This window comes from Canis lupus, chromosome 22 (assembly GCF_011100685.1).
Source record: "Canis lupus familiaris isolate Mischka breed German Shepherd chromosome 22, alternate assembly UU_Cfam_GSD_1.0, whole genome shotgun sequence".
In the NCBI taxonomy this organism is placed as follows: Eukaryota; Metazoa; Chordata; class Mammalia; order Carnivora; family Canidae; genus Canis; species Canis lupus.
In genome coordinates, this window is record NC_049243.1 from 15792083 (window position 1) to 15816482 (window position 24400).

The following is a 24400-nucleotide window of genomic DNA, read 5'->3' on the forward strand; positions in this document are numbered from 1 at the left end:
TGATAGGAATATGTTGTATAACAAGCCTCACTAAGCCTACATACTTTATTTCAGTATTTAAAATAAATCATAAAGTATGTTACGGAACATTTATTCATTCATTCATCAGATATTTATGGAGTGCTTATTACATGCCAAGTAGTGTTCAAGACATTAGGAATTCACCGAGACAATGATTCTTGATGTGATAGACATTCTTATGATAGACTAATAGATAGGTTAATTGACAGAACATAATATAATGAGAAGACAATAAATACTTGGGAGAAAAAGCAGGGATGAGGAAAAGAAGTGCTTTGGGCAAGTAGGCATGCAATTTCAAGCAGAGTGCTCAGAGAAGACCTTCAGAAGTTGACATATGAACAAAGACTGAAAGGACATTAAGGAATAAGTTATTTGGTTATGTGGTGGAAGCAAGGTCCAAGGAGAACAAACAGCAAATATAAAACCCTCAAGAATGTGATTGGCATTGCAAGGAACAGTACAGAGGCTGTGTGGTTAAAGCAGAGTTAGCTGAGAAAACACAGTAGAAGATGAATCAAGAATATGGAGGCAGGGATCCCTGGGTGGCTCAGCGGTTTAGCGCCTGCCTTTGGCCCAGGGTGCAATCCTGGAGTCCCGGGATCGAGTCCCACATCGGGCTCCCGGCATGGAGCCTGCTTCTCCCTCTGCTGTGTCTCTGCCTCTCTCTCTCTCTCTCTCTCTCTCTCTGTCTCTATGTCTATTATAAATAAATAAATAAATAAATAAATAAATAAATAAATAAATAAATAAATAAATAAATAAATAAATAAAATCTTAAAAAAAAAAATGAATATGGAGGCAATGGTAAACTCTATAGAGCTTGGTCGACCACCAAGGATTTGGGATTTTCCCCTGAAGTGGGAAACCATTCTAGGATTATAGGTAAAGAGAATATTATCTGACTTACATCACTGGCTGGTGTGTGAAAAATAGACTAGTTGAAGATAAACTGAGGTAGATACTATTTGATATCAAATCTTTCTCACATTTTCCTGCATGTTATATAAAACACAAGCAAACATTGTACCTTTTTGCCGTCAAGTGAATAAAGAGGGAAGATCAAGATAAATCATAGTTGAAAATTCAAACTTTGTGAGTTAGTAACTCAGTAAAAGAGCTTATTATTCTGATCATGCTGTGTTTTCATTAGTTCTAATAAATTAAGGAATTGCAAAGTTATTTAATATAGCTGACATTCTACTAATTTCAAGGGAACGATGGTAACAAAAGCTCGTAAGAGAACTCGTTTAGAGCTCAATTCAACTTACCCTCCCACTCTACGGAGAATACAATTGGTAGTTATGTGAGTGATTCCCCCCACCCCCTTACTGGCAGGATTTGATATTACTATTTTTATGTCGATTTGAACTAAATGAACTCAATCCCTTGATTAAATGAGAGGGTTATTGTATCATGGAATATGCCTACTTACTTTAGACATTTTAACTTTATATTAGTTTATGATATAGTCACTATACCTTTAGTATTATGATATATTAGAGATTATTCCATTTTCTTTCATATAAAGAGCAAGGTTCAGAGGCAAAAGAGGTTTCTTTCTTTCTGCAGATACATATTCTTATGAACAGTAGCTTCTTTCCAAAAGTCCCTGATGAATTATATTCTACAAATGCCAAATAGACCTCACACTTCGTTTTTGAAACAAACTGCAATAGTGTCATACCATAAAAATCACCTGGTACAATTCCCTAGACCGGGGGTGACAATTCTCCTCAGAGAGGTGGTAGTTGCAAAAACAAAACCTTCCTGCTGGTGAGTCCCTCTCTTGGGAGATGATGGGGGAAGAAAACAAAACAAAAACAAAACAAAATCAAATCAGTAGGGTTTGCATATTTCGCCTTGCCATTCCCTGCCTCCTGTGTGGCATTTCTAAGTCACTCCTTAGGTGATCTCACCCAGAGCCACAGCTATAAATGCCATGGTCCCAGATTTATGCCTCCAGCCCTGAACTCCTAGCTTACATCCCAACTACACCCTTCATGTGTCCACTTGAATGTCTACAGACATGTTAAGTGAGGCTCCTTCCCAGTCTCTTCCGCTGGCACGCCTTTTTCCCCATCTCTGTGACTGGAAATGCTTATCTTTCTAGTGACACAGGCCACAAACTTTGGAGTCAGCCTGATTTCTCTCATATCCCCAATCCAATCTATTCAAATACATCCAGAATCTGACCAGTGCTCACCCAGAGACCATGCCATCCAGTCTGGCAAGCCAGCACTATTCCTCACCTTAATAATTAGTTAGAATAGCATGTTAAATGGCCACTGACTTCAGTTTATGCCCCCACCCCACAATCTGTCCCCCCACACATAGCTGCCAGAACAATACTCATAAAGCATCAGTCTGATCATTTCACTTATTTGTTAAAAACCCTGACAGCTTTCTTAGAATAAAGTATATGGGCCTCACATCATGGCTCCAAGGCCCAGGAAGTCTAACCTCATCCCCTACCACTCCTTACTCTGCCACAGCCACTATCCTTGGCTGTGCCAAGCTCACTTATCCTTCAAAGACTGGGTGCTCATGGTTTCCTCCGTCTGTGATGTGCTCTCCCCAAGACAGCGACACAGCAAAATACAGTTATGTGGCCCTGGCTAAATATCATCTCTTCAGAAGTGTTCCCTAGTCTTGTCAATCTCACATACACATGTACATGTACCCTCACCCCACTACTTCCTGAGGAGTAGTTATTATTACTTGATATTTTACTGTTTATGTGTATAATGTTAGCATCTTCAGAAATGGAAGACCAATAAGGAATAAGAGACACACCCACTGCAACTCACCCAGGGCCTAGAGCAATGCCCAGTGCACAGTAGGTGTTCCATAAATATTTGTCATATAAATGCACAAATCAATAAATCATTTCAGAACCCCGGGAGCAAGGTATTAAAATAAAAAGATCAGATGGTGGTGCAGTTACCAATTTAACTTCAAGGTCTCAATTCTTCCATAAAATATCTGGCAACCTAAGTCCCCTGTAACATCAAAAGGCCAGGGTCTACATTAATGGAAAAATTGCTACCTGGAGCCATTTCATAAGACTCTAATGCCGGCTCAAATCAATAGCAGAATGGTTCTTAAACATACTCAATCTATTGGCTGTGAAGCCATATTAAGTCAAACATAAGAAAACCTCCAATTTTCTGTATATTTCGGTATATTTGGTTGAATCGACACATGTATTACACATTATTTTGTACTACCTGTTAAGCTTGTATAGAGAAGAAGTGGACTTTTACAAGTTTTATCAATGTCTAATTCCATTGTGTCATGTGTAGGAAGAACTACAAAAAAATATCTGTGTAGAAAAATGGAAAAAGATCTTCTGAGAAAATTATTAGAGTCGAGTGGGCAAGGTGAAGATACCTTCCAACTGACAACTGATTTTAACTCCTCAAACCAACAAAATGTCTCTAACTTCAAATAGTATTGTGACTATTTTGGCTTAAACTACTGAAGGTGACAGAAGACAAAAATCAGAGCATGAGAAAAATTATGGAACTACATGTCTGCAGAATTTTAGCTGCAAATCAATGAGAATCGAAAGCAAGCTAAATTAATAAGCCCTGAACTAGGTGAAAGAAAAACCATCTGTGCTGGCGAGCCTATATTAAGTCCTGGATCCTGGTAGAAGCATGTCAAGAAGGTTGCAAAGCAGAGTGACAAGAATAACCGAACAACAGCTGAATGCTTAGGATCTTAAGAGAAGCAGACCTCTAAGATTTAAATAGCTATGAATCTAGTTATAATCATTTATTATTCTAAACAAATGTCCTCCCTGGGTAGTGAAAGATTTGCAGATGAGTTTGCCAAAGCGCTGTCTAAAGCATCATGGAATCTGAAAGAACTTGGACTCCAGGACAGGCACAAAAAGCAGAAGACAAAACAGAACTCTATCTTCCAGGAGGAGAGACTGGCGAGATTTCGCTCATTGACAGGCGAGAGTGAAGATGAATTATCAAGGAGAAAAGGAAGAAGTAATTACAGAAACCAAAACGGAAAAGAAATTGTATCATACTAACTTCATGTCTTTTATTATGTTTTAAAGTGGTAACTCCGTGAAACATTACTGATCTTGTAGCAGAACATTTGCAAAGCTCTTGAAATAATCAACACCTAAAGCATGAAAGACAGACTTGGAGATATTCAGGCTGGGAAAGCAATAGCTCAGTGGAGATATTCTCTCGGATTCCTTACCTATCTTGCTCAGTTTTTCCTAAAGGTGTTTCAATAAGCCATGATTCTTGCAACAAATCATAATTTCCTCAACATCTATTATAAAATAAAACCACTAGGTATCATAAAAAATACCTACAGGCTACCCTGAATATTCAATGGACTGAAAAAAAAAATGGCCTTCTGAGTTCAAAGAGCATCATGGTAAAAGTCCAAGATAGGTGTGATATCGAAAGAACAGTAGTGTATTGTGACAGTTGAACAAATGGCAGCATTACACAGGGTGGTTAAGTTCTACTTTTTAAAAAAAGAGTGAATTCAGACTTTTATGTCATAAGTTATTGGTTTGCTTTTGAATTCACCCATTCTTGCCACAGAGAAGTCATTATCTAGAGAGATTAATTTTAACAAAAATTAAAATAATTATCTCAAAAATACTTAAGATTTTTAGTTTAAAAAGTGACTTTATGTTTCCTGAGGCAAGGGAAACAAAAGTAAAAATAAACTCATGGGATATCAAAACGAAAAGCTTCTGCACAGCCAAGGAAACAACAAAACTGAAAGGCAAACCTATGGAGTGGGAGAAGATATTTGCAAATGATATATCAGACAGAGGGTTAGTATCCAAAATAAAGAACTTAACAAACTCAACACCCCCAAAATGAATAATACAATTAAAAAATGGGCAGAAGACATGAACACACATTTTTCCAAAGTAGAAATACAGATGGTCAACAGACACATGAAAAAATGCTTTGACATCACTCATCATCAGGGAAATGCAAATCAAATCAGTGAGATATCACCTTATGTCTGTCAAAATGGTTAAAAACAACAATGTAAGAAACAATAGGTATTGGTGAGGATGTGGAGAAATGGACATCCTCTTGTACTGCTGATAGGAAGGCAAACTGGTACAGCCACTCTGGAAAATAATATGGAGGTTCCTCAAAAAGTTAAAATAGAACTACCCTATGATCCAGCAACTGCACTAGTAGATATTTACCCAAATACAAAAGTACTAATTCAAAGGAATACATGCATCCCAATCTTGTATCTACAATAGCCAAATTATGAAAACAGCCCAAGTATCCATCGACCAGTGAATGAATAAGAAACAAAACAAAGGAGCAAAAGGATAAATAGAGAGAGAGGGGGGCAAACTAATAAACTCTCCTAACTAACAGAGAACAAACTGATGGTTACCAGAGGAAGTTGGTTAGAGGGAGAGTTTAAATGGGTAATAGGAATTAAGGAGTTCCCTTGTTGTAATGAGCACCAGGTGTACGGAAGCAATGAATCACTATATTGTATACCTGAAATTAATATTACACTGTATGTTAACTAATTGAAATTTAAATTAAAAAATTTTAAAGTGATTTTTAAAAGACTTTTTAGAGCAATAACAATATTCATATGATACCATAAAAATGGATACACATCATTATACATTTGTTGAAACCCAGAAAATGTACACCAAGAGTGAACTGTAATGTAAACTATGGAATTTAGATGATAATAACATGTCAGAGCAAGTTCATCAACTGTAATGAATGTACCACTCTGAGGTGGGGGTGATGTTGATAATAGGGGAGGCCACAGATGTGGTAGCAGGACAGTATATAGGAAATCTCTTATCTTCCTCCCACCGTTGTTATGAACTAAAAACTGCTCCAAAACAACAAAATCTTCTTTAAAAAAATTCTTCAAACTTTGTTATTTTATTGTTCTTACCAAATATTTTCCTTACTTTCTGTTCATGTCTTCTTTATTGCACATATTCATTTAGCTAATATCCTATGTCACCATGTGCCAGAAGATATACCATGTGCTGAGAATATGAAGATGAACATGAGCTACTTCAGCCTGCAGAAAGTTCTAAGCATAAATGAAGACTGTCATGCGTAAAAGAACAATTATGTTCTAGGGGTATAAGAGCCATTTGGAGATATGCACAGGACATTATGGTAACAAAGAGGAGGGATACTGAATTTTATAGGGAAAGTATTTCAGAGGAGTCTTTCTCAAAATGGAAAGGAGGAGGAAAGGGAAGCATACCAAATGGCTTAAGTATGGTACCTTCAGAGTTCAGCAAGTTAAAGAAAGATGAAGTATATGTGAAAACTGAGACCAGAGAAAGGAGGAGCAGCAGGAATGCTTCATTAAAGACTGAGTTCTGGGATGCTCAGGTAGCTCAGCGGTTGAGCGCCTGCCTTCAGCCCAGGACGTGATCCTGGACTCCCGGGATCAAGTCCCACATTGGGCTCCCTGCATGGAGCCTGCATCTCTGCCTCTCTCTTTCTCTGTGTCTCTCATGAATAAATACATAAAATCTTTAAAAAAAAAAAAAAAAAAAAGACTGAGTTCTGGATGGATAGGAAGGAGGGGCTTCTAGAAAGACCTGAGGAAACATGCTCATTATCTTTATTATGGGGATGGTTTCAAGAGTATAGTCATTTGTCAAAATTAATCAGATTCTACAAATTCTAAATAAGTGCATTTTATCGTATGTCAATTATACCTCAATGATTTTTTTTTAAAGCCTATGCTATTTAGAAGAACTGAAGACATCCATGTATGAGCTACAGAAAGCAACTGAAGGATGTTAGGGACGCAGTAAAGTCTGTGGCATTTCACACTCATTTTACATCTTTACAGGTATTCCCCACAATCAAACTAAAGACAGAATCAGGGATGCCTGGATGGCTCAGTGGTTAAATGCCTGCCTTCAGCTCAGGGTGTGATCCTAGAGTCCTGGGATCGAGTCCCACATCAGGCTCCTTGTATGGCGCCTGCTTCTCCCTCTGCCTAGGTCTCTGCCTCTCTCTCTCTGTGTGTGTCTGATGAATAAATAAATAAAATCTTTAAAAAATAAAAATAAAGACAGAATCAACTGGTCCTATTATATACAAAGGGCCAAATTTGTCCATACACCAAGAATACATTCCTATCACTAAGTAACAGGAGTCTTCTTTATCTCAACTCACTTTTTTTTTTTTTTAATTTAAATTCAATTAGCCAACATAAAGTAAATGCTTAGTTTCAAATGTAGTGGTCAATGATTCATCAGTCTTATTTAACACACAGTGCTCATCATATCATGTGCCCCCCCCTTAATATGCCCATCACCCAGTTACCCCAAACTCCTACCCACCTCCCCTCCTTCAACCCTCAGAGGTTGTTTTCTAGAGTCAAGAGTCTCTCAAGGTTTTTCTCCCTCTCTGATGACTTCCCATTCAGTTTTCCCTTCCTTACCCTATGATGCTCTGTGCTGTTTCTTATATTTCACATATTGGTAATCGTCTTTCTCTGGCTGACTTATTTCACTCATTATAATAACTTCCAGTTCTATCCACATCAATGTAAATGCTAAGTATTCCTCCTTTCTGATAGTTGAGTAAAATCAAACTTCAAAACTGCCAAAAAATACAATAGACATAAATAAAAGCAAAGAGACAAGTGAGAAGTATTAAGAAAAATGGCAAATATTTACAAAGTAACACTCAGATTACATAATGAGCTCCTACAAATGAAGGACAAAAAAGATAGTAGAAAAAAGGTATTACAGGCAGTTTTAAGAAAAATAAATAACAGGGATCCCTGGGTGGCGCAGCGGTTTGGCACCTGCCTTTGGCCCAGGGTGCGATCCCGGAGACCCGGGTTCGAATCCCACATCGGGCTCCCAGTACATGGAGCCTGCTTCTCCCTCTGCCTGTGTCTCTGCCTCTAACTATCATAAATTAAAAAAAAAAAAAAAATTAAAAAAAAAGAAAAATAAATAACAAATATATAATAACTGTTCAATATCATCTCATAATCAAGAACTATAATATATAAAAACAAAAAAAAATTAAATACTGGAGACCATACCAGAAAAAAGTCCATATATATAGTTCATAAAAGTATACACTGACACTCCTCTTGGAAAAGTAATTTGGCAGTAACTATCAAGATTAAAAGTACCTTTAACCTAGCAATTGAAATTCTGTGACTCTTTCCTAAAAAAATTACAAAGCTAACCTTTAGAGTTTATTATTATAAGAGGATTTATACATATTCACTATATCAATTTTTTAATTCTCAGGAGAACACAATGGAGGTAGGCACTATTACAGTCTCTGTGATTGGTAGAATAATGTTCCCTTAAATAATAACCATGTACTAATCCTAGCACTTTTTTTTTTTAAGATTTTATTTATTTATTCATGAGAATACACAGAGAGGAGAGAGAGAAGCAGAGACACAGGCAGAGGGAGAAGCAGGCTCCATGCAGGGAGCCTGATGTGGGACTCCATCCAGGGACTCCAGGATCGCTCCCTGGGCTGCAGGCAGTGCTAAACTGCTGAGCCACGGGGGCTGCCCTAATCCTAACACTTTCAAATATATTATTTTACACTTCAAAGGGATTTTGTAGATGTGATTAAATTGAGAATCTTTTGAGGGAGGAGATCATCCTGGATTATCCAAATAGGCCCAATATAATCACAGGGCTCTTATAAAAGGAGAGGAGAGGGTCAGAGGAGACATGACAAAAGCCACAAAGATGCTGGACCCTGAGCCAAGGAATGTGAGCAGCCCCTAGAAGTTGGAAAAAGGAAATAAATCCCCTTCTACAGCCTTTGAGGGAATGTAGCCCTGATGACCCACTTTGAACCTCTGATCTCCAGAATTAAATGATCATAAACTTTTGTTGTTTGGAACTCACTAAATTTATGGTAATTTTTTATAGCAGCAACAGGAAATAATATAGTCCCATTTCCTAAGTAAGAAAATTAAGGTACAGAAAAGTAAATAACTACTGAAGAGCACACAGCTAATAAGGCTGGTCTAGGATTTAAACCCAGAGACCACACTTACAATGCCTAAGATACACTGCCTTCAAATGCATATATCAGGATGAATGTAGAATCACTCTTTTAAAAAATGCTGGAGACCTAAATTTAATGGGTATTGGCATAATATTTCTGAACAGTATATTCAAATACATACATGAAGATGCATCCAAACTTCTTAAAAACCCTCAAACTAACCATCCTTCATTAGAATAATAAAAGTTTAAAAAAAAAGTCACAGGAGAGACCAAAGAATACCATTTAAGAATTTAAAACCAGGGATCCCTGGGTGGCGCAGCAGTTCGGCGCCTGCCTTTGGCCCAGGGCGCGATCCTGGAGACCCGGGATCGAGTCCCACATCGGACTCCCGGTGCGTGGAGCCTGCTTCTCCCTCTGCCTGTATCTCTGTCTCTGTGACTATCATAAAATAAATAAATAAATAAATAAATAAAGAAAGAAAGAAAGAAAGAAAGAAAGAAAGAAAGAAAGAAAGAAAGAAAGAAAGAAAGAATTTAAAAACAGTACATCATGATAATAAAGATCTCCAAATAGGTTTTTTATAACGAAAGTTTCAAAACAATGTATTTTTTCTAAATGTTCATATGAACACATATATATTTATGAATACAAAGAAATAGGATTGGAAGTCCAACAAAATGTTAAAAATAATTTGTATGGAATGGAGTGAGGTAGTGAGATACAAGGAACTTTCACATTGTATTCAATACTTTTATACATTATTTAAATGTCTTACAAGAATATTAGCGTATATTTTAAAACAGGCATTTTTAATGCAGGGAAATATGCATAAACTTCCTACAACATTTTTTGATTAAAAAAAAAAAAAAAGAAACCAATGGAGGTCTCTCCTGCACAAAGTTTAAAAGCCCTGCCCTACAGTGACACCAAATGGTGGCAGCTCAAAATACAGAACACAAACAGGACATTTGTTCAATTCAACCTTTCCTATAAATGTTTTAATCCCTTTGAAGAACAGGCAGGTTAACCTAATTTAATAATATGGAGACAAATACTCAAAAACTTTTGCACCAAGTTTCAAATGCAAATTTTTAGACATTTTTCCAAACTTTAGCTCATCTTCTGATCCCAATGAATATTCACTTATGTTACTTCTTATACAGTTAAACCACGATTGTGTGAAAACAGTGATTTTTACCTAATGGTTTACTGATTCAAAAAAACTGCAAATATAAAAATTGGTCTCACAACAAAAATCAAGTCCCACTCAATGGGAGCCAACCTTTGGTAAGAAGTCAGGATTTGCGGAGGATAAGTGAGGAGGTGTTAGAGCTAAAGATGGAAGGAAGGAACCCAAACAGAGAGACAGGCAGGTATATTTTCACTTCTTCACTTACTGATAGAAAATTAGGTTGAATAAAAGCACCAGGATAGGGCATACCAAATATAAAGCAATTTCTCAACAACAGAGAGTCCTGAACAGCCCTGGGAAAAGAATATTTCAAATTAAGCACATCAGTCAGTATTCAGTGTTTTTTGCCCAGAACCTAAACCAATAAATAAAATCAGCATGCAAACTGTCTCATTCAAGTCACACAAAAAGATTCAGAGACAGACCACCTCTCACAGCACTCCTTTAAAATACCATTTGAGGGGATCCCTGGGTGGCTCAGCAGTTTAGCGCCTGCCTTCGGCCCAGGGCCTGATCCTGGAGTCCCGGGATCAAGTCCCACGTCGGGCTCCCTGCATGGAGCCTGCTTCTCTCTCTGCTTGTGTCTCTGTGTGTGTGTGTGTATGTGTGTATGTGTGTGTGCATCTCATGAATAAATAAATAAAATCTTTAAAAAATAATAAAATAAAATAAATAAAATGCCATTTGACTAGAACCTTTCATCTCTCAGCATTAAATGACAACTTTTTCAGATTTTGGATGGGGTATTATTTTTCATATGTCAAAAACTCCCAGAAAACATAGGGCATAGAAGTGTACTATACCCAGCGACAAAAACAAATTAACAGTATCTTGAAACTATTAGGCCTTGAATTCATAGCACCAGAAGATCAATTCCAAAAGACCAGACCACCAACTACCACCAATGTCACCATCACAAACTAGACTACAGCGCATGGACAGGACCAGGTCTAGAACACCTAAGAACTTTCCTGCTCATACTGGCCAATGTCCAGGACATAAGGATTACAAAGAGAATTGGTACCTTAAGACTGAATTATTAAAAGTAACAGATGAGTGACTAAATCCTTCATAGCGTAAAAGTACCTATATTTAGTATTCATGAATTAAAAGGTCCTTTTTTTTAAAGGAATAATGATAGTACTTGCATTAAAACATTTTGCTTCCAATTTCAAGGGAGAAATAAAATGCACATGAAACACTTTATTACTGGAAACCTGGAAAGAATACAGACATAGCAAATGGTTTAATGATTGAAAGAAAGCTTCAAGGACATACAATTTAATGAATATTGGCATAGTATTTCTCAATAGTCTATTTATATACCACACTCTATATAGGCAATACAGTCCTAAAAAGTTCTATCTAAATAATACATGACAAAAGTAAAACATATTTCTAATTTACATGTTTTTCTAATTGGTCTTCAATTGACATTGGTTACTAGTATTTTGGATGTGTTACTTTTGCACACTGCCTTTCTATCAAAGAGAAAATAAAATAAACAAATACCAATGTCCTGGTGGAGATGCTTTTTGTTTATTGAATTTTACATAATTCTTTAGAGGAATTAAGGTTCATTATTTAATGCAAACAACTACAGTAAGTTTTAGCATATCAAATTTTGAGGTTTGTTGAAATGGAACACACCTTTCTGAGAAATCACATGTATCAAATTAGTAAATTTATATAACTGGATAAAAGAAAGAGTTAAACTGGTAAACAATGTAATTAGAGTTTTAACTGATATATACATACATATTTTTTTAGTTAGAGTGAGAGAGCGAGAGAGAGAGAGAGAGAGAGAGAGAGAGAGAGGAGAGGGGAAGGGAGGGAGAGAATCTTAAGCAGGCTTTACATCTAGCATAGAGCCTGATTCGGGGCTCAATCTCATGACCCAGAGATCATGACCTGAGCAGAGACCAAGAGTCAGATGCTTAATCAACTGAGCTATTGTTAAATGACTTTTGTTAAAATGAAAACAATATAGAAATTACTATCAGGGCAGCCCCAGTGGCGCAGTGGTTTAGTGCCACCTGCAGCCCGGGGCGTGATCCTGGAGACCCTGGATGGAGTCCCACGTCAGGCTCTCTGCATGGAGCCTACTTCTCCCTCTGCCTATGTCCCTGCCTCTCATTCTCTCTCTCTGTCTCTGTGAATAAAAAAATAAAATCTTAAAAAAAAAAAAAGAAAAGAAATCACTATCAGATTACAAAGCCTGAAGATGATATAGAACTAAAAGTATGTTTGTCTTGGGTGAAAATGAAAAGGCAAGTGTTGGCCTTATTTGGGGGTGCAAAGGCTATCCTAATCCTTGCCTATTCTTTGTCTCTGATACACTGATGGTTTTTAGGTAGAAATGATTCGTACTTTAAGCCGAAGTTTAATCAAGAAGTAAATGTTGTTCTACAAGATCAAAGTCGTGTAGGAATCTGTAGTTTATCTTTCCTCAAGGTAATAGCCCACCTTCAATACAAACATAATTTATTACTTTAAAACTGAAACGGTATAATGGGAATCATAGAAATACACATAATAATCAGTTACCTAAAACCACCAAATCACCTTACTTATATAATCTCGTAAATTGAAAATATATCATATCACTCTTTAAAGAAACTTAATATTGAGCTTTTAATCCAGCAAGAGCAAAAACTTGAGGCATTCCACACTGTTCTACAAGTTTTGTCCATCATGTTCCTTTGGTAATTCTCAAGTATTGTTTAGAACTTTAAGCAGGTTTCCTTTCTTTTTCTGGTGGGGGAGGTGTCTGAGAGGTAGAGGGAGACAGACTGGGAATGGTGAAAAGTTGGAATGCAAGAAGGTATAATTGAAGAACATTATCATTCAACCAAAACATTTATATATATTTCTATTTTAACATATCCTATATATTTATATTTATATATATTTTATATATATAGTGTGTGTGCTTGTATTACGGTATTTTTCCCCCTCAACTTTCTTTCTCATTTCTTCACCAAAGCAATTAGGTCTTAAAATGTTAGTACCACACAAACTAGAAATTATGAAAATGTGTTCAAGAATATTCACAAACATATGATAAAGCAGTGTTCATATTGTCCATAGCAGAAGTTTTTCAATAGCATTAATCTTTCTACATTAAATTCCAGTTGCAGTCAGGTATGACCTGGCATGGAATGTGTAGATTCAAGGTCAAGTTTCAGTTGACACCTCCTGAAATGGAAATGGTCCATCTCTGTCTTAAAATCAAAACTATAACCTCTAGCATTAGTATCTAGAAATATAATTGTTTTAGCTTTCTGACCCCTATGACAACACTGCTTGTAAATCATGGGTCTTCGATGCAAACTTCAGATTTTCAAAGGAGGGCATAACTTGGCTATCTTAAATACACCTAAAATAACTGCAAGTTCAAGCTCATTCTTCTGTGAAAATCACTAAAACATGCCAAGAGTTTTACATTTGTTCTGTGATGATGTGCAATGTAAAAGTTACTTGCTAAAAAGGCATTTTTCACATATGTATTTCAGATCTAATGTGAATGGGAAATATCTTAAAATTGTAATTTTGCATTTTGTAATCTTCATTCAAGTCAAAAAAGATGGGCAAAAATCAAATCTCTAAGTAGTTTGTAGTTAAAAATTTAATGCAAATTCTCCCTTACTCACTTATTCCCAGTGGAAGACATTACAGGTAGAGCATCAAACAGGGATCAAAATAAAGACAAAGTGATCAGGTAAAAGAATATAAAGCAAATAAGAAAATACAGAAGAAAAGAGAAAAAGAGGAGAAAAAAATGGAACCCTAGAGAACTGCGTAAGAAAAAGAATAACATTTTTGTAAAGAAAATAAGTTATAAAGTTTTATAATCAAAATTGTAAGACTATAAATAGGATAAATCTTAAAAAAAAAAAAAGGAAAAATCTTGCTTTTTTCAGCAAATGCCAACCACATGCAAAATATGGTAGGCAGAGAGCCCTGCAGTTACCCAACCCGAGTTTTCAAAATTATATCAAATAACAATTCTATCATACCCTGGTGATTGGTAATAGAACTGAAGATAAAAGAGAAAAAAAATAACCTTACATATAAAAAAGAAATGAAACACTAAAGTATTGTCAGGATGACTGAATGTAACCAACTTCAAAATGATAATTTAATGATAGGAAAAAAGAAAAGAAGAAAGCAAGCTTGATAAAATCTTAAGTTGCAGCACAGCTAATATATAACATTGATAAGTATTTTCACCCCTTTAGACCCCAACTTCTATAAAATTGGAGGCTGAAACAAGATGATTATCAAGGTATCTTAAAGATTTTTTTTAAACGTATTCATTTTTTCACCCTCATTTTCCAGAAAGAGACTATATTTCTAATTCCAGAGTCTAACATAGAAGATGAATGGAGGTAAGAGATTAGAACCAAAAACTGAAGCTACTCTTGTAATATGCTGGAATACGTAGTTCCAGAATAAATCATAAATATACTCTTCAGTCACAGCAGTGCAGTTTTCATCTTACCTTTTGACATGAAATAGAGAACACACGCAAAAATATCATGTTTATACTTTTAAAAAACTCTTTGGACTTCCTTTGAGGTTACAATTTCAACATATATATTTGAAATCAAGATAATTTCCCATAAACATCCTTAGGTTAAAAAAAAAAAAAGGCAGAATGGATATTAAAGATTTGTGAAACAATCCTGATGTGAAAAGGCCTGACAGTTCCTTTCCTGTGTGACAGAGTCTAAAACTCCCCGCCCAGGAAAGCTAACGCTGAGAGACAGTACTTACCACAACAGCAAACTGCTCGGGTTCACATAGGTTGTTATAGTCATTCTTGAACTGAGACAGTGAGCTTAATTGTTCTTGATCAGGAAGATGCTTTATTAGGTTCTAAAAATGAAAACCACAAGAAAATATCTTCACTATATACGCTTCCTAAATTCTAAAAAGATTTATTAATAAACTATGGTAAACAAACCACTGAAAAAGTCAATCTTTAGTTTTATTTCTAGGTAACTTCAGCCTTATACGACAGTCTCTGCATCTTGAAAGAGTCAATTTCCCTCATCTCTCTCCAGAGTTATATATTCATATCAAGCACTGCTGAATGTTTATTTGATTAACTATATAACTGAGAAAGAAAACTCAACCTACACCAAAGGAATAGCTTTCTCACCTGGGTAAATGTGATCAATTATATTTCAGCTTTAGGGAATTAAATGTCAGAAATTTCAGCAAAGTCAAACATTTTAACACTTCATTTGAGGGGATAAAAGAAATTATCATATTGGTACTAAAAGGAAAGAGAAAGAAATGAAATCCAGAGAGTTTTAATGAAAGTGCTTGCAAGATTTAATCAACACGATTACAGTTTTAATAATAAAAATTAAAATATTTCTAAAACAAAGACAAACTAACTTTTCTGATGGGAAAGAAAATCTGAAAAGGCACTGAAGACACAGGATGATGTACTTTGCAGATAAAAAGCTTATAAAGAAATCCTTTAGGAACCTAAGTGCCCATGGCCTTTTGCCTGTATCATCTGCAGTCCAGAAACCACAGGTTCTTGGTTATTCTGTCTTCTTTGTGCATGGCCTTTCCCAAGACATACATTTAGACAAGAGAAATACTCCCAATGGAGAAAGACCAAATAAACACACAACTTATCTTCCCTGTTAGAACTTAAATGATAACACAATCCTGCGGACAAAGTCTATACAGATCCACTGTATCCAATTATAATTGACTATAATAGTGTTATAACAAGTTAGTGTCCCTATATTAAAATTAAAAGAGTGGTTGGTGCTCACAACCCCAGATTATAGCATCAATATACTCTGTACAAACCCAAAGTCAAGTACAAGTTATAATTAAGCCTATACCATGCTATATATATCGGGAAAAACTCCCCCCCAAGTGTCATTAGTTAAAAATAATGTTAGAGAATGTTACATATCAAAGTATTTAGATCAAAGAACAAGTTTTGGACTCACTGTGTACCTTTGGACAAAAACTTGGTTGACTGGCCAAAAACAAACAAAAAAAAGTGGCAATTTAAGATCATCCATAAAAAAAGTATTTACTATTAATACTACCAACTGAATAAAAACAATACAGGTAGAAGATTTTTCCATATAAGAAAAATTTCTCTAATTAAAATTGCCTGAGGCCGAAAGACATGGTTATTTATGTTTCTTTCAACCATTCTAGCCGACAGCTGGATTATTTGAGTTATTTACTAATCAGGTCTCTGAATTTCTTCAGTATCCTTTTAGATAAATATCAAATCCCCTTAAATATTTGTAGTTAATATATAATTATCTTTTGTCATGAATTTATCAATTTTTCACTTCATCAGTTTTGCTTTGTGAAGTATTAAGACTATTATGATTTGTAAGAATACAGGCCAAACTTCCTTTGTCTTTCCCTTTATCAAAGGTACCATTCTTTCACCAATCCTAAGGTCCTATCAAACTAAACTCTTAGCAGTTGCCCACACACCCTCCAGCTTTTCCCTCACAGCACAGGGAATTCTTCGTTCCAGAATAACTGATCCTTGCTATGTAACTCATACAATCCTACTGCCCTTTCTATATCCATATTTCAACACCAAAGAACCCTCACCTCCACACATGCACACATGTAAGTACCCTCACCTTCACACATGGCACAGTACTCCTCTAAAACACCCTCTAATTCGGAAAAAAAAAAAAAAAATCTTGATCTATCCATGTTTATCTTGTATTATAATTTTATATGTAAATGTCATCTTCCTTGCCGAACTATAGGTTCCAAAAAGGTAAAACCTATGTCTAATTGAGCCTGACATAATGCCCTGAACATGGTGGGTGTAATAAAATATTTGCTAATTGAATTAATTAACAAAAGACAAATGAAGGCAAGTGGGCAAGAATGAGGTAGAAAGCTGACATCAAAAATAACATACTACTGACATCTAGTTATATATGAATAAGTGATTAGATATGCCAAAATAAAATCATGAGTGTGAACAGAGCTTACCAAAATGATGATTATTATAAAATAATGTTTTCTTCATGTTCTGTTCAAAATCAGCAGTTCTTCATTTTATAATTAGGTACATATTTTTAAAATTAAAACAAGACTTCAAATAGCATGAAATTCTTATTTTTTAGTCAATATATAAATACCCAAACCAAGTCTTTAGATTTTAAATTTCTAAAACCAGTTTTATATTTAGTAGATGTGGTAGGCAGAATGACAACCTGAACCACATTCCCCCGCCCCAAGGTGTTCACACTTAATCCCAAGAATCTGTGGAAATATTAAGTTACATAGCAAAGGGAATCAAGGTTATTATCAGCTGACCTTCAAATAGGAAAATTTTCCTGGATTATCTGAACCACAATGGTTCTTAAAAGTGGAAGAGAGGGGCAGAATAATGGAGCGAGAAGGAGATGTGACTATAGTAAAAAGAAGAGGGAGGCAGCACTGCTCCAGAGTTGAAGAAAAGTTGTCCCAAACCAAGGAATGTGAGCATCCATGAAGAACCAGGAGAGACAAAGAAAAGGATCTTTCCCCCCTAAATTCTACAGAAAGGAACGCAAGCCTGCCAACACCTGACTTTAGCATGGTAAGACACGTGTCAGATTTCTGTTCAGTAGAAATGTGTTATTTTAAACTACTAGAGTTGTGGTAAATTATTACAGCTGCAATAGAAAACTAATATATTAAGAAACTGTATGGACCTGGATGATCTTTGGACATGAATTTTAAAAATCCACATTTTTCCCCATCTCTACACAACAAAATCCAAATGAACATCCAACACATTCATGTAATCAAGTTAAAAGCTACTCTGTAAATATTCAACAAATGCACTAGAAAAAATACAAACATGTATTAAGGAGAAAAATGTTCTTTAAGGAACTTGAAATCTACTCCCAACAACAAGGCACATTTACAATCCAACAGTAACAAAGACAAAGATCTCATAACAAGAAAGTGCTAGAGAATAAAGGTTTTAAGAGTTACTGGATCAGGTGTTTGGGAGTCCCATTGATTCACAGCAAAAAATCCTACTGGAATTACATTACAACCACATTCAGAAGACAAGGTAGGAGAGGCAAAACCAAAAACTGCTCAAGGTACCATCTACTGATGGATTAAATATCTAAAATAATTTTAAACATATGTTGACACTAATAATCTCTGGTTTCTTTTTATTGCTAAAAAAATTATTTTTCTAACTACCATACATTATAAAAATGAAAGACAGTCAACATATTATTCTCTCACTATATAATTTGTGGTTTGATACTCTGATTTTATATTTTATCAAGATATGCATTGATGCCTTATGTGGAATTCAGGAAGTAACTCTGGCACCATACTAGTATTCCTTATATGCCACTCTGGGTAAAAGCCATTAAAAAAATCTCGCAGCCTCCTGAATGAATTCAGAATGCTATGCTTACAGCTTCTAGCACTCCTACAAACATAAATGACTCGAGGAAGGGTTGTTTAAATAAAGGTAACTTTTAAATAAAGAGAACACTCCCTCTATCTTCTAGACCAAATCAAAATAGAGCTTTATAAGACAAAAGTCAAAGAAAAACATATTCTAAAAGATTTATACAAATAAATTTTAATTAACATATTACTAATTTTAACTGTAACCAAAACAAAAACATATATGTAAAATTAAACAATTTGCCTTTCAGAACAGTCATTTAAAATAATTGAAATGCAATTATTTTGATAGCATTATATTTGGTTTGCAGTTAAGAGAAGATGCAAAGTTTTATCTCCTGGCAAAGCAGAAGTTATGCTAAAACTAATTATGCAGCAATGATTTTCCAGTTGAATGATTTGGTTTAAGAATTTTGCTTCACTTACAGATTTCTATTTAATGAGAAGCTTGTGATGAAATATTGGAATTTAAGCTCTCTGCCAGTTTGTTTACCTGAATCATAGACTCTGCCAACTGTGTTTCATCCACTTCCAATATCATCGTTTTGATTTCCTCATATGGCACCCGAAAAGAGCTCAGGAAGATGGCTAAAAGGAGAAAAGAGAGGTTCATAATGAGTAAGAGAAGAATCTGAGATGTAGTTCTATATATAAAATAAAAAACAATTCATAAAATGAGAGACTTTAAACATTATATATAATTACTATGGGAGAAACGTTCATTAGCGCATTTTCTATTGTGGCTTTAGAACTAGTATTTAAGCAATGGTCCTATATTATTATGTTGGTTCCAAGGTTGATTTTTAATACTTCATTATTAGCCTATCATGGAATGGTGCCAACTTATATGTGATTAAAAAAACCCTGAAATATACTTGGTATGCCATAAAAATATCACATTGTAATAAAAAGAGCAATGAAACAGCAATATGTACAGCAATATGTACAAACATGTAATGTTTGTCTAAACATGTGTTATTAGCTTGTATAATATCTTCTAGCCCTACTAAGTAGTTAACAAAAAATATTTTAGGAAAACTGATAAGTAGTGCATTAATACTACTGCAAATTATAGTAGCATTTCCCCATTTAAAAATATTAGGGCAACCAGGGTGGCTTGGCGGTTTAGCGCCATCTTCAGCTCAGGATATGATCCTGGAGTCCTGGGATCGAGTCCCACATCAGGCTACCTGCATGGAGCCTGCTTCTCCCTCTGCCTGTGTCTCTGCCTCTCTCTCTCTGTCTCTTTCTCTCTCTCATGAATAAAATCTTTAAAAAATAATAATAAAAAATAAAAATATTAGACAATATGCCAGAAAAATAGCTTTTGCTTGTAATTAAAGTTTGAATATCCAATACTAGAAGATAAATTGTCCTGGATAACTACCCAAATGGATAATATGTTATTACTAAGAGTTTCAACATTATTTACATTTTTTAAATACCTCATATATCTAATATTAAAACACAATGATCTCAAAAGCTCTACTGAGGTAAATGTGTATTTTCACAGTATTAGATGTAACGCTTTTGCTGTTTCCTACCTTACTCTACTATTCTATCTCTTCTTCAGTGGCGTTATGTCACTTCCTGAACATACTCAGAATTTGCCACTAATTTATTTTATATGCTGAACTTAGGTCATTTTGTCTGTAGGTATTTTCATAGAAGGACAGTATTTTTTTTATAAGATTGAGAAAATATGATCTACTTCTTTCCTAAAGGCTGTAGGACCTGAGGATACCATGGATCATCTACAGATAAGCAACAAGGGTACCATTTGTATTCTCATCACCAGCTTCATTGACACATTTCTGAACTCAGTCATAAATATGAGATAATGGTACTAGAAATTATGGATCGGTATAATCCGCAGTATCCCAACAAGATAGAATAAATGACATAATTATTAATGCAACAGAGATTAATGAAATTATAACAGGATAACCCTATAGAAGACAATGAAAAAAGTACAAAAATATATTAACTATATGATCTCAAAGAAATCATCAATAAACAATTGATGGGACAAGAAATCTAAATCTGTATATCATGTACAAAACAAGTTGCATATGATTGTAGAATTAAATGTAAATATTAACACAAATGAATACTAAAAGAAATTTAACGTGCCAAATTGGCTCCGGTATGGTAAGAGAACATCTTTTTTTTTTTCTAAAGATTTTATTTATCCACGAGAGACAGAGAGAGAGAGAGAGAGAGAGAGAGGGAGAGAGAGAGGCAGAGACATATGCAGAGGGAGAAGCAGGCTCCATCCAGGGAGCCTGACATGGGACTCAATCCCGGGTCTACAGGATCAAGCCCTGGGCTGAAGGCGGCGCCAAACCGCTGAGCCACCGGGGTTGCCCCGGTAGGAGAACATCTTAATCGTATAAGTTGATGGAAAATCTGTGAAAAGATTGATATCTGATACCATAAAAGGGAAACACCATCAAAGCACCAAAACATTTAAAAAGCAAGGAAGCTGAGTAGATAAACCTGCCTTAAGATCGAAAGCATTTGTTTTTCCTTCATTTAGAATACCCAGGGATCTAAAAATAAAAATGAGCAAAATATATATAAACTTAATTAAAAGATTAAGAAAAAAAAAAAAAGACCAAAGGAAAAAAAAAGTAATAATATGTTAAACCTTAGGAGTAGGCAAATTGAAAAGGCAATTGTTAAAATACACCTGAATTGCAAATTTCCTAAGATTAAGCAGAAACTCTGAAATTATTAATTCCCTTTAGGAAGCAATAAATTTCACTCAAGAAACCTAGTCTGTGGATACAACACAGAAATATAGAAAGGATTACAACATTAAATACAAAGATCAAAGGATAAAGTTACTCTGAAGCATAATATAGTCATTGAGAGAAAAAAATTATACTTTTATATATTTTAGTTATTATGGAAGAGAAAAGCTCTTGAAATATCTCCTCCATCCTGAAAGGATATTTTTTATCTTAATCAAGAAATACCCTCAGTACAGCAAAAAGTATAGAGCTCCCAAATCACTCTCTCGTACAACTGAAACTAATTTTAATATTGTGCATCAACTATACTTCAAGAATAAAAAAATAAAACCTTGAAACACCTAAAAAACATACATATGTGCATGCACGTGTGTGTATATATCTTAAATGAATTACTGAGCTGCCCTGAAAGGAAGGAAAACAGAAATCCTGGGAGAAAAAAATATTTTAAAAAATGAAAGTTTGAAATAATGGCCAAGAAAGGAAGAAAAAGATTATTAAGAAGAAACAAGATTTGAGGGAGGAAAAAAACTTGGAAAAAATTATATGCATATATATATATATACACATATATGTGAATATATATATATTAAACTACTGACATTAAAAACAACATATGGATCAGACATCAGATAAAGAGAAAACTGAGAACATCAAAGACATAGGCAAAGAAGTGATCCAAAACACAAATTATAAAGAGATGGGAAAATACTAAGTGAAGAGACCTAGAAGAGGAATAAAGGTACCTTAAAAATGTCAACTTGGCGTTGCAACAGGCAATCACAAAAAGAACACAGTTGAAAGAAATCTGATTTGAAGAGAAAATGTTAGAATTTTCTAGAATTACAGAGAGACACACAAATCATCACAATAAGAATGCTCAACAAATCACAAGGAAAATTTTTTTAAAGCCACACTAGATCCTTGTAAAACACATGGCACTGGTAAGGCAGGGAAGCAGGAATATTCAAGCAGTGATTGTCGAGGAATAAATTTGTACAAACACAGAACAGTATAAACTTAGAGCAATAGTCACCTAATTTTTTCTGTTACAGCTACATAATATTTTAGGTTTTGTAAGCCATACAGTCTCTATCACAACGAGTCAACTTTGCTAGCATAGCACAGAAGCATCCATAGATAATATATGAATAAATGTCCTGGCTAAGTTCCAAAAGACTGTGTTTCAACAAACAGGCAAGGGCAAAATTTAGCATGTGGACTATAGTTTGCCACATCCTGCCTTAGTACCACCAAAGCTGGAAACAACCCAAGAGTCAACGAAGGAGTAAATGAATAGAGTATAGCATTCAAAGACACGGTATTATAACCACAATAAAAATGAATATACTACAGTTAGAGGCATTAATATGCTATAATTTTATTCATATACAATTCGAAGTCAGCCCAAACCAAACAACTTACTTAAGAATATGTACATGGTTGGTAAAACTATAAAGAAAAGAAATACTTAAACCAAGATTTAAGATAATGATACTTCACATAGTAAGGGAGATAAAATTGGAAAAGGTCCTATTAAGTCTCTAAAGTAGGAGTCACGTTCTATTTCTTTAGCTGTAGGTGTTTGATTTAGATTAAACTGTAGCATGCATTGTATATATTCACTCCTGTATAATATGCCATAACAATGCAATTAAAATAATTTTAAAAGAATAATATGAAAACAGAACACATGGGGTGGAAAAAGGTGACACTGACTGTGTGGTAAAGGATTCAGCTTGCTCGAGTGAGGTCCGGTTCCTGTGAGCTATTCTCAAAAGCCCCGGGGATGTCCTGTGTGATGAGAGTGTCTCTATTTACTGGAGATACCAGGTTACACCAGACAGTCTACACTAATAATGTGACCTATGGTGGGGGCTTTGGGTCACAGTATTAGCCTTACCACTCGAGGGTCTGAAAACTCAGGTCATATAACCAAGACCTAGTAAAAATGCTGGACACCAGGGCTTAAGTGAGCCTCCCTGGTTGGCAATAATCTGTGAGTATTATTATGCATCATTGCTGGGAGAAGCTAGAGCTCTCCATGGCTGAAAACTCCACCCTCAGAATTCTCCTAAACTCTGCTCCATGTACCTCTTTACTTGACTGATTTTAATCTGTACCATGTAAGTGTGAGTCAAATAGCTTTCTGTCAGTTCTGGGAAATCTTGTAACAAATTATCATACTTAAGAGTGGCCTTGGGGACCCCCAAACTTGCAACTGGTGCCCGAAGTGAAAATGATCTTGGAGATAAAAAAAAATTACAGATAAAAACCTTCTATGATGTCACACACTTTTGAAGTATACAAACCATAGGAATAAACAAAACTACACAACTTGCATAATCAATATAATAACATATAAAAAAATGAAATGTTTTAGAAGAGTTTATTTTGCAAATGGACATCATTTATTCCTTTACTTTCTTCTATATTTGCAATTCATCCATTGCTTTCAGGTATTAATGATTATATAGTTAAAATAACATGTACATCAAATACCAATATTTACAAAGACTAAACTATGTTATTGTTGTGTTTTTTTAACTATGTTGTTTTTATCGCTTATGAATAAGGTTTTAGGAAAACAGTTGCTCTAAGGGCAAAAAAAGTGACAGAATAGTTGAAAATGGCCTAATGCATAACACACAATTCAGAAGGCAAGCCTAGACCTTTAAAAAACAAATTAAAAGTTACTGAGAATGAGATACTCATTTAAAGCCTCCAAAAGACCCATTAAAGTGAATATTTTTACTAACATGCATCTTATCCTTCAAAATGTGATTATATAGATCCCAGTGGGGAGCTTTGAGTTCAGTGAAGAAGTGTAAAGTGTGCAGATTTTGGAACCAGTCACACATGTTTTCTTCAAGGGAACTTATAAATATTTAAACCTTTACATTAATTCATAGATTCCAGGGTTCTTCCCTTTATAGCTCTAATACTCCAAAAATCTGGTAAAGCATATGAACTTT

The 24400-nt window shown here is 35.0% G+C and overlaps 1 protein-coding gene across 18 annotated transcripts in view; it reads right to left on the reverse strand.

The window, feature by feature from the left end:
• DIAPH3 (diaphanous related formin 3) overlaps window positions 1-24400 on the reverse strand; it is a 508102-nt gene that overhangs the window by 244465 nt on the left and 239237 nt on the right. For all 18 annotated transcript variants that reach the window (XR_005376327.1, XR_005376326.1, XR_005376328.1 and 15 more), the window contains 2 exons: window positions 19163-19257; window positions 15007-15108 (listed from right to left, as the gene is read on the reverse strand). Coding sequence is in view for 14 of the 18 variants with exons in the window: in XM_038569687.1 (XP_038425615.1) it covers window positions 15007-15108; window positions 19163-19257 (197 nt within the window). In the remaining 4 variants the exon portion in view is untranslated. The remainder of the gene's footprint in view (window positions 1-15006; window positions 15109-19162; window positions 19258-24400) is intronic.